The 12,255-nt window shown below is 38.4% G+C and overlaps 1 protein-coding gene across 2 annotated transcripts; it reads right to left on the minus strand.

Moving 5' to 3' along the window:
• Positions 1–4,918: 4,918 nt before the first annotated feature.
• LOC115682062 (transcription factor bHLH106-like) lies at positions 4,919–9,543 on the minus strand. 2 transcript variants are annotated; one of them, XM_056319541.1, is made up of 3 exons: positions 8,713–9,542; positions 5,474–5,618; positions 5,283–5,409 (listed from the first exon to the last, which is right to left on the minus strand). In XM_056319541.1, exons 1-3 carry the CDS (start codon positions 9,013–9,015, stop codon positions 5,384–5,386), a joined length of 474 nt encoding a protein of 157 aa, XP_056175516.1. In that variant the 5' UTR covers positions 9,016–9,542; the 3' UTR covers positions 5,283–5,383. The 2 variants fall into 2 exon arrangements, with proteins under 2 accessions (XP_030462058.1, XP_056175516.1); XM_030606198.2 differs by having other exon boundaries at positions 4,919–5,618; positions 8,713–9,543.
• Between the last annotated feature and the right edge of the window lie 2,712 nt (positions 9,544–12,255).

Raw genomic sequence — 12,255 nt, forward strand, 5'->3', positions numbered from 1 at the left:
AACACGTAAGTCCTTGTGTCTTGTTTCTATTTGTTACTTACTTCTCCGTTTATCTCACCATTGTAATAGATTGAGCAACATGGTCAATGTGAAAAAGTAAGTTCTAGCCGAAAAGATTATGATAGCGATACACATGCAGTTTAGTATCAAGATACGATCTATAAGCATTTCCACCTGTGCAAAGTCAGTGTAATCAACACACCTTTGTCATCGGTTATGGCCACTGCTCTATTACACATTCTCAAAGTTTTAAAACGTGTCGTGATAGTTTGAGGTTTTTCGAGATTTATCTATCAATACAACAGTCGATTGGACTATGTATGATCAAGTCACATACGAAATTATGTACAAATGGGTGCACCATGTGTAGCGAATTAATCACCCAAATTGACCTATGTCCTTATCAATATCTCCTTTTGACTCAAGAAGTATTGGTGGGTTCGCTTTTGGTGGTGTCATTTGACGGATGCTAGGGAAAGCCATGTCGAATTGCACTACCCATTTTTTCCTTCGAACCCACTTGGGGACAATTGCTCCACGTGTGAATAGTCTGCTAAAATAAGCAACTGCTTGGATTGGCCATCTGGTATTGGTGGATGAAACGGAGAAGTGTTCAATCCGGAAACGTGGTTTTCTTGGTGCTCTCATGAAGTGTACCACAAAAGAATTTTTAGTCACGGGCCTTCCATTAGTCACAGGCATGAAATGTTGAATGTGCTTGCTTAATTATTTTGATCTTTCCCTCTCAAATGGGGTCAACCGACCATAATTTACTTTTGTTGGGGTTCTAGAATTTGCACAATTGAATTTTTCTCGTCACATGTCGCTTTTACAAGGAACTTTATCTATTCAAATGAAATGTTTACAGCTATTATAATCCCACAATCCTGGTGGCATGATTTTGAATACCATAACTTTTCAATCAATCACTTGAGTGGCATGATTTTTAAAAAACGTTCACTTGAATGTCATAACTTTTCAAAAGATTATTTGAGTGTCATTACTTTTAGAAAACTTTCACTACAAATGCCATGCCACGTCGGATTTTCGACACTTATGGTGGTTTTTTTTTTGTAGTTATGACATCGAAATGATCAATTGAAAAGTTACGGCATTCAAGTGAACTATGTATGAAAGTTATGGCACTTGTAGTGCCTTTTTCCTAGTCTTGAACTTATGGCTCGTCTTTTCTAGCTTCGTAGCCATGATGCCATTCAGTAATTGGACCCAACAAAATGTTAAAAGATACAGATGAGTCGATCCGGTTAGCATAGATAATTTGCATCGAAGTCCCAATTACTTACTTAAACCACGAAATGACCGGTTTTTCTCCTCGCCCTTTGTTTTTGTACCTACATAGCGAAAGGATAAATCAATCTTATTAGGATCCCAATCGACTAATTATTGGCCATATTAACGTCAATTTTGTGCAAGACTTGGAAGAAAAAGTTATCCAAATTCTACCACTGCACGCCCACAATGATAGTTTTCGAGACTACAACTGCTTGAGGAACCAAATTTTACATTCTCGTGATGCATCCAAAGAGGCCTCGTGATGTTTTGTCAAGTGCACTTTGCCTTCGTGTCATTGGTGAAGAATGAACAAAAAGGCGTTTGGGATGTCAACAGGGGTGTGCTGAGCAATCACATGTTTGCCTTTGGTGGGCTCTAAATAAGATGGCGAAAAGTGTCATCATCCTACTTTTGAAGAAGGTCACCAGAGGATTTAAGTGGTAGACTTGACTTCTAAAAGCGACAAAATTAACAAGGTGAAATAAAACAGATTAATAAGTGAACCCAACATTGCTAAAATATTTATAATTGTTATTAGAATTATGTCTCGAATTGAGTCCATTTAACAAAATCCAGCTTGGATTGAATTGTGTAGAAGTCCGATTACATGAAAGTGAAGTTTTTCGGCGTCCGATCTTGGAAAGCAAATGGCCAAAGTTTCTTACTTGAAGTAGGAATCAAATATTTGAGTCGGGCAAGGAATTCCACACCTACAATTTTCCTAAATTTATAAATAATGTGTGTATGGGATTGGTCTTTAACCCTTGATTTGCCATTGAAGTTGAGGTTGGACTTAAAGTTCTCACGAGCAGATGCCATTGGTGCAGCATCCACGGTCGGCTTACTCGTGAATTACATCCAAAGAAGAATCGGTGTTGTAGCAGTGAAACTTGTGGTAAAATTGTGTACTTTTTTTTTTGTGAGACTGACATATTGTTTCCCGAGAAATTGTGCAGGCTAAATATTGCGAGTTATTTAGTGTAATTGGGGGTCGAGAAACACTAAAAGTATTTGAGTGACTTTAGTGTGGTTATAATTTTTATATGGCAAGATCTATAGTTAAATCATATGTTGCTCTGCCTGTAAAGTAGATTACATCTACCGAATCACATAAATATGATATCCAATTTATTTTCTTATTTTGTTTTTGGTCCCTTGATTTTCGCAACAATTGTCATCTCATGTTATAGAGAGATATCTTTACTTGGACTTGTTCTTTAATAGTAAACCAATCACACAACAAAAAATGAAATATGAAAACTCGCATTGATTAAAAAAAGAAATGTTGAGAGATGCTCATGTGAGCATGCTAGGAACAAAGAATCAAATCAACAATTGAACATGGATAGAGCAGTTTGATAATATTAGTTGGCTCATGACTCAATGACTTAACTTTTGAGTGAGGTGGGGCTAACTGAAAATGTTATCAAATTTGAGGTTAAACTCCCTATGCTCTCTCCCTAGAGTGGGGCATCCTCAAAAACGAATATTAGCATGGATTTTTGATTGGTGCTTCCCATGTGTATCATTGTTTCGTAGATATCTCAAGGAAGGAATCGTAGCCATCACCATGGACGTTGGATGAAGATTGCCATCAATGTTTGACCTAACGGAAAAGACCATGGTTGAGGGTTGGTGTTGCTGTGTATTTTTTAGCGTCCTAGGTTTGATGTATCATCACGGGCTAGTTCAACTATGACTATAGTGGTGGCAATCGACAACGATGGATGATATGGCACAAAATAATGAGATTTCATGATCAGTATCAACTTTTACCACAAGTCAACAAAGAGAAGGGAATGTGCGAACACACGACCTGACAATTCAGGTGGATAACCTTCACACGATGTTGTTTGCCCTTTGTGGCTTACACTAAATCGAATGCCTGTCGTCTGCCTAAAACACAAAAGCCTTTTCCTCAACAATCTATCGCCCGATGGATTTGTTTTGTTATCACATTATTAGCGGATTCTAATTATCTTGTACCTTACACTTTTATCTCTCCAAAAGCCAATTCTCTCGTCATCGTCCATTTTGATTTCCACGTGAAAGAGGGTTAAAGTACATGAACAAACGTTACATGTTCCATGATTTTACCTATGTGGCTTTGAAATGTCATGAATTATGTCTAGAGTCATGATTCAAAGAGGAGCATCCTCTAAAGGGAGTTCCACTAGGGGTAGAGGAGGAAGTGTTGTCTCTACTATATAATGACTGGTCTTCTAGTAGTGAAAATGCAATATCCCATGCAGTTAGCTCGAGTGAAGGAACCATAACAAGGAGGCCAATGTTCCCGCACCACAATGTGGTGATACCCTTCTATCTTACCCTGGTAAACCATCCATCAGATAGCCTAGACCTCGAAGACTGCAAAGTAGATGCCAATAGTACTCTTTCCACGCTGCATACACTGCAACTCGAATATTCACTGGATTTGTAGCATTGAGCAGATCGGCTGCATTATGCCTCCTCCCTGAACCATAAAAGGTCGAGTCACCAGCAGCATAGGCAACAGGTACATGTCCACCAATTTATGCACTTCCACAAGCAAGAGCAGTTTTAGAGACAGAGGAGGGAGCATGAGCGGTTTCAAGCCCAGTTGTAACTCGTTCGGTTCTGCAACCCTACAACATAAAATGCTACGGACCCGAAACCGGGCCATGAGACCCGTAGAGCACCCTCTCAGCTGCAAAAGAAAGTGGTATAAAGAATGAACTCCCGAAGTGGATTAAAAACAGGAGTTATTACTGCGGTCAAAATTTCTGAGTTCTTGCCATCAAATCTACTAAAGAAAGTCTAGTGGTAAACGTGTGTTATGAGGATGTTTCCTCGTTATGTCCTTTGACCATGATTAAGCGGCAAAACTGTTCATGCGTCAACAGGGATACAGCGTATCATCGTGCACTTTTAAGAAGAAAACTACGCTTTTTTGTTTCTATCAATTGCTAGTGGAATTTTTCGACATTATTCATTTAAAAATGCATCGATTGCTTATGGAAATTTTTTTTTTCGTTTCTAAGATATTTAACTGCATTATTGATGACATTCCATTAAATAGAGGATGCTTCTGCAACCATAAATAACCGACTCATTAATCAATCTTTATTCTTTCACAAAAAAAATTAAGCGAAACAAATGCCAATTACCTAACGGTGGCACTGAATTTGGAAACAAAAAATAATGAGCACAAACAATGATTTTTCTAAAATATATAAATATTAAATCACCCATTCATTTAACAGATTAAACTATGAAAACGGCTTATAGTGGTCCTACAAAATTTGACATGATACTGAGCTAGGTTCTACCTGGTTTATGTTGCGTGTGCAACCCCTTGTTAATCAAATTCAACGTGCCGTTCTTAATTCCGTTTGGACGTGAGAGGGTTTATATACTTTTACATATATGTTGCATTCCTCCAGCTACAGGTTTAACCTTTTGAATTGGATTGTTAGGTGAATGTATGATTTAATATTTAAATATTCTGATAAATTTCTTAAAACATAATAAATACTCAATAAGTTGCTTTCTAGTTTTCGGTAGAACAATGATTTCTCAATATTCTCTGCCCTGTATGACAATTGACCATGCACGACAAATTCACGGCAGGACTTAGTTTCCTCCCTTTTATTCAACACACTTATTATTATACATCAAGGCGTACAGAAAACCCTAGCACAAGTCTCGTACAATTTCGTCGTCAGCTTTTACATATCGAACGTTCAATATTCCTGAAAGGATTAATCTCAACTACGTACACAGACACTTATTAGGACGTATATAAGTACGTCGTGACACGCTATCTACAATAGTCTCTGTCGCCGATTTCATAATCCAATCCCTCACAATGATGAGCTCGAGGAATCGACGGAAGAGACTCTTCGCCGTTTACTTGGGAGTGTCGTTCTTGGCGAGTACTCAGTCGAGATAGAAGTTTTAGCCAGGACATTACAGAGAGCCTGCCGAATCGAGCTCGCGAGAAGCTGTCGTTGCACACTCGAGTCGTAACTAAACTCCTCTTTGCCGCTCGAGAAGATGAAATCGTTCCTCAAGCGGCTTTCGAGAGTCGATATCTTGGCCTTCACAATCTTTAGGCGGAGGGCATTGATAGCCTGCCTGAGATCAGAAAGCAGCTCGGGTCGATATTCGCAACAGATAGATGCCTTGAAAGAAAACGTACCATTTCCGGCGGCTTCATCGAGCGGCTCCACTTTGACTTCGTCGGCGTCCATCGGCACGAGAAGGCCTTTACTTGCCTCTAGTGCTGTCTTCTTCAGCTCTTTCACCTCCTCGATCACATGAGCAAGCAATGTGGCTTTGTCCATCTAGCAATATGTACATGTCTAAAGTTAACATAGATCTCATTTCAATTACCAATCCATTAGAACCTGACGAAAGATTATAGGGAACATGAATTAGAATGAGGAAAGTCGATTTCTATGTATATATTTTTGGTTAGGGGATTCTTCTTCCTTTGATGCCACATTTTTTCCAAAGGCTACTACGAGTGAACTACCTAATCGGGAAAGTGTTAATGCTTCTTGAACATTGTCACCATTCAACTCCAGACACAAATGAGGGTTGTGACGTCGATTTCTGGCAGGGCCACCCTGCAGAAATTACTGAGTCGAGTTGATCATCAAAGTGAAACCTAGAAAGGGCACTAACGAGTGACAGTAGAGAAGTTGGTCCAGGGAGCAAATCAATAGGAATTGAGGTGGTCTCAAGAAGGACATGATAGAACTTTTGGCAGCCAAGTTTTGTTCTACCATTTGCTTTTCTTCCCTTTTCCCCCTTTCTTTCTTGTTTATTTTACCTTTGTTTTCCCTCGACTCCACTACACTGCACACAACTCTACTTTGTGCTGTCATCGCCCCACCGCGGTCACCACCGACCCCGGTTCGAGCCACCTGACATCACTGCTCGCATCGCCTGCCCCTCTCCATCTCCCTTGCCACCTCTCCCTCCCTCCCTCTCTTTCTCCCCAAAGCCGGCGTTACCAAAGCCACGACCTCGGATTCGAGGTTTTATCCTCGGCCAACCCCGAACCGGGGTCACTTGAGATTGCGCAATCATTTATGCGGTGGTTGCAACCTCTATGGTTACAATGTTATCTTTCACGCACGCATACACAGGAATCTTAGGTGTAGGTTTTTAGGCGAACTCCTGCATTTTTAAAATAATTGGACTACGTCCTTTTACCCCATAACTCCAGAGAATCTCCCTCCTCGTAAAAATCACCAAAATGATCTAGGTGCCCCACTTCTATAAACTAAAAAACTTGTACGTTTATAAATAGTTTCGCATAATTTTTTATATCGATTTTAATGCGTCCGACATTACTCAATAACTTAATATTTACATTCCTTCCCTCAACTTATGCAAAACTATTTATAAAAGGGGTGACAAAAATTAACTTTTCTTCGACAACAGGGAAACCCTTTTTAGAATTTTAGTTTACAAGATATCAAACTAACTTTGTGAAGATAATAGATGCGAGCTAAAACTCGGATACGTGATTCAAACAAATTTGTTGTCTTCTTTGGTTAACTACATTATCAGTCTCTCTCGTGAATGTCTATGTCACGGGCAAGATTTCTGCGCAACATATGTCACTGAAATTGGCATTTGACTTTTCAATATCTACATGTAACTAGGAATCTATGAGAGCTAATCTATGAACTCTTTGGCCATTTAGGCCGCCCCAAACCATGCCGTCCCTGGTAACATTCCAATTACATCTATGTCTGCACAACTTGGCCTCCACGATTGACTATAATATTGATTTATTGACTTTACTCACACGAATCAATGTGGATGCTGTTCACGATGTGACAATTTGTGCACGAAAATGTGAGCCTAGATCAGGAATAGACGCACCTAATTCTAGGAAGTTCTGAGTGCGCCTTTCCCTAGATATGCACAAAATTGGGAGACAACCAATCTTTCCTAAATTTAGAAGAAAAGGAAATTTGAGATTTTGATGAAATAAGGTTTGACTATTTCGAGCTCTACGATGCATCGAAGAGGGTGGGCTTTCGCGGACACGACTTGCAAATTCCTTCTAAGAAAATGTATTATTGGAATGGAAAAGTAGGGTCAACTGTTCAAGACAGAGTAGAAAAACACTTTCGATTTGGTCACTTGGTGTCATCATGCCATGGCATGAACTATTATTTCGTTCGATCAACTTGAGAAAGTCAAACCCAAGCTTAGGTGGGAAACTACGCACATGTCAAGGAAAGCACCAAATGCTTAGCTTTCTTGCTTGGGTTTCCCCCATATTGCGTATGATAAATGACAATCGAACGTGTTGCTACTGAGTCAAATTTCTCCAAATGCTCATTTTATGTATCTAAGCCCTTTTTAGGGTTGTTCCAACCTTTCATTTGAACGCAATGATATCTAATATCATTCCAACCCAAATTTCAAGAAACCTTTCTTTGTTCTATCAAATATAGTCAGAGTTAAGTTAAGGAATGACAAGTATGAAAATAAGAGCTTGATCCATAAATATTCCGCCTAGGGGCATTACTTTACCAACTTAAGCATCGCAAGCCTCTGCCCAGAATCTCAATAGCAATTTTTGTCTAAAAGATTTTCCATGTCATGTAATGGATCAAAACAAAGGAATCATCTCTTAACCGGTGGAGCACAACCACAAAATGATTGCGAGGCAGTGTTGGGATGTAAGAATGCAAGTTGGGGAGACCATCATGGCCTTTGCACACACACAGCATCGACCAGATTAAGATATAGTATGAATTAATTAGAATGTTCAGTCTATTGTCAATCTATGTGACGACACATAGACTTCGTATGATATATAACTATAGTTGTAACCTGGTTGTATTGTACTGTAATTTGTGTGTGTGGTGTATACATATTTCAAATATCTTCAAATTGGGTGAGACAATTTCCTAAAATTCAACTGATGTAAATTGTTATAATTGTTGAACGCTCATCACACACCTTGTAAAAGTGAGGACCCTTTTTCAATAGCCGATACTATTGTAAGCTCTACTAAACGACTATCATATGCAAAATTATCTCCTTCACATGTGCCATTTCGAGACTATATGTCATAAGCCAATACTATTGTAAGTTCTACTAAATGACTATTATACACAAAGTTATCTCCTTCACCTATGCCATTTCAAGATGAAATGTTATAAGGGTTTTGCCAGTAGAACAGTTTTTTTGCCGTTACGAGAATATCAGCATATTGTTAGTCACAAATTCTTGAAAGACGAATTCCACATTTCTCTATGTTATAAGGTTGGAGATCGTCTCTTTTTTACCCTCCTAAATTTAGAAAAGAAATCGAACAAAAGGTCCCACCCTCTCCCAAACTCCACTACACAAGAATCTTTGGATTGTAACACGAACGAAAGCGAAAAAAAAAATGAAATCAATTACCTTTTCATCGCTGGGCACTAAGCCGCGGAGAGTGGCGAGATGCGAATTGATCCTCTCTCTCCTCCGCCTCTCGGCCTCACTGTGATTCCTCAATGCGGCCAACGCCTTCTCCTCCGAAACATTCTTCTTCACCGCTCTGTTCGGAGCCTTGATCACAAGCTCGCTCTTCTCACCATCCAACACCAACGACTGCGGCGTGGCCACTGTCGGCGCCGACGCTTTAGCCCGCAAAAGCGGGTCGAACATTTGATGCGGGTCCGACCCAAATAAACCCCGTTCATAATAGCTAGTGTAAGGAGTCATATAGAAACTTTCCTATTTCCTAAATGAAAACAACGACAATAGAAAGACTCGGAACTTTCTTCAGGAGTCGAACAAGGAAGCGCCAGGCGGGCGGGTGGTGGGGGCAAACCAGAAGGAGAGTGTTTGGAGGGGGAAGTTGTGTCGGTTGCTGATGGTCCCGGTCAGTGATATTGCAATTATGGTCATAACTTCCATCACGAGACAAGACAAGGATCAAGAAATGGGTTCGAGAGAGAGAGAGAGAGGAGAGAGAGAGAGGGGGAGATTTTCAGGGAGAAAAGATCCACATTTTCTTCTTTATGACCTTGAATTCCATCGTTTCAATCGAGAAGGTTCAAAGTCTTGGTTCTTGGGAAGTGGGTATGGCGTTTAGAAAGCTGCGAAGTCGTCTTCTTGATTTCTCTGAAACTCTTGGCTGTTTCTTTGGGATTCCGACGAGGGTTTCGAGCACAAAGTGGGACAAAACGAGTTTGGGAGCTTTTTTTTGCTTTTTGCAAAACTGAGTTTGTGAGATGAGAGGACATAAAGTTCATATATATAAGGAGAGAGCAAGAGTTGAATCTGGCGTTTTAACGAGAGCTTTTGTGTGGAGGGATCGATTGAACCAAAAGAGTCCAAAACAAATTTGAAAAGGTCTTTAATTAGCGGCTTTGGCATTTTCTAGGGTAGGGATCTTCTTATGTTGTTAATTCTTCCCAATATCTTCTTTGCCTTGTAGGAAATGAAATACATGTGATGCAAATAATTTGTAAGTTCACCTTTTAGGTGATATGGTGGAGGTGCAATCACGACACGTGAATTATGAGACAACTTGTGTATTTCGATAGCACTCGTGGGGGGTGCCCATCGTTTTTGACACTAGCATGATGTTTGTGCGTTGCATGGGTTTAAGATTGTATTTGTTTTGTCATTCTAAATGCTGTTGTTGACCTGAATTTTTGCAACACAAATAATACGCGAAAAAATTGAACAAAATAAATATTCACTTAAACCTTGTAACTTAATCCTCCGATGAAAAGAAAACATGAGACATAAAATTGTAATATTCATGGAATCATAATATAAATACATGCAATATTTTGAGTACCTTAAATAAAAGTGAAAGTGAAAGTATAAGGTAAGAAGGTAAATTCCTCTCTCTTGATAGTTCTCCTCTTTTTGTCGGAATTTTCACCTATTGCCCTTCACCTTTTGCCATCAACTTACGTATAAAAGGCGATTGAGGTATTTGTGTAGGATTTTCTTAAAAGTAAAATGATTTCTCCTCTCTTCTCCATTTGTTGCTCTTTATTTACAGAGTTAGAGGCCATATCTTCAAAATCATCTTTCAATTCCATATATTTTTGTGTCCACTTTCGTGGAAATAATTCCTTTTTATTTTTGGCAAACATTTGATGTCTAAGTTTTTTTTTTTGGGCAAAAGTTGATAGAAATGTCATCATCCATTACGATGTAACGACAATGGATCGCAAAAACAATTATTTAGTATCTTGCGAAAAAATGCAATATTTAATTTATACTTTTCATATAAATCCGCAATATATACTAGGTAAAGCTCACATGAGTTTCAGTCACGTGACACCTCACGTGTAAGCATTTATCCAGCATGGCCGGTGGGATAAGCTATATCCAAATATGGCATTTGGCATGGTTAATTAGTGCACAATCTATAGAGTTCGAAGCGATTACTCCTCATATGCATTATCAATCCAATACCGGAATGTGTAGATAGGGTTTTTCACCATATGCATGTATATTAATTAGATATTGGGAATGTGCAGCAAAGACTCTATACCTTCACTAGGGGATGTCAACAAGGGAGAACCCAAGTTTGAGTTGAGCCCATCAATATATCCAATTGAACTAGTTTTACTCAGATGGTTGAATTAATGAGTTATGGGCCAACTAGAATTATTACTTGTTTAACCTCACATCAATTATCTGATATGGGACTGTTTTAACACAACTTACACGTGCATCTTAATAATTTCTTCCTCACTTGTTAGCTCAATATTAGGTTTGCTCCCTCTAAATTCAACTATTGGTCTACATCAAGATGTTTCAACTTGAATCTCCACATTGTTGCATGTAAGGACCACAATAACAACAATGCCCACCTTTATCCCTAGTCTATGGCCTAATAATGGGTATTGTAATTGGGACCGCATTGATCATGAGATTCCTTCCTCGAGATAATTACCAAACATTAGAACAGATTGGAGGGTTGACCAATCAACCATTGGCTTTGATATTACTTGTTAGAAGCACAGAGGAAAGACCTAATACCTTCTTTTGGAGAGATCGTCAAAAGAGAGCTTAAATCCGAATACGTCAAAATCTCTAGTTGAACCCACCTTCGATAAAAAAAAAACTTAAGTAAATGAATTATAAGTTAACTAAGATTATAAATTGCTCCTCACCACACCAATTTTTTTGATATGTTATTTTTCTAATACTACTCCCACTTGCATATCAAGAATTGTTGTTCTTTTTGCAAATGAGGCAATTATTTTGGTCAACTATGATGCTTATTTTTCAAATATTTGTGGTATAAATACATTTGCTTCATGTTTGACATTTTGAGTTGTGGCAACCAAGTAGAAGTAATTGCAAAATAGTGCTTTGTTTAAAGTCGGTACAACCAGGGTTTAGCCTATCCTTTTACCGGTCTCTAACCCATTACTATCCCATTGTTACAAGGGGTAATATCATAAAAAATCATAAAACTAGTACATTTGTAACAAACTTACCCTCTATTAGTTTATATTAAATTTTACTGTTAAATTGCCGAGTTGAATAACACGTGATAGTTGACAAGAGTATCGATTTGAGGTTTTACCCTCTGTTTATCATAGATGTATTAGTTTATAATTTTTCGTTGTATTAATCTAATTTAATGAAAACTAACGGATGATAATTTGTCATAAACGTACTAATTGAGATTTTTTATGGTTAAAAAATTAATTTAAGATATATTTATTATATATGTATCAATTTGAAGTTTTTTATGATTAAAAAACTAATTTAAAATAAATTTATTATAAACGTAACGCTTTTAAATTTTTCATGATATTAACTCTCGTTACAAATTACGGAAAAAATGTCTATGAATTGTTATAACAGTTACTGTTGCGATCACTGTTCACCACCGCCCGCCACCATCTCTACCGTCCCACTATCATTTCAAACGTAACAACAGTCTGACACCGCCGGTCTATCTCCTCCACCTACTACCACTTA

The sequence above is a fragment of the Syzygium oleosum genome, unplaced genomic scaffold (assembly GCF_021117445.2).
Source record: "Syzygium oleosum isolate NSW1041296 unplaced genomic scaffold, Sole_v2.1 Sole_v2.18, whole genome shotgun sequence".
In the NCBI taxonomy this organism is placed as follows: Eukaryota; Viridiplantae; Streptophyta; class Magnoliopsida; order Myrtales; family Myrtaceae; genus Syzygium; species Syzygium oleosum.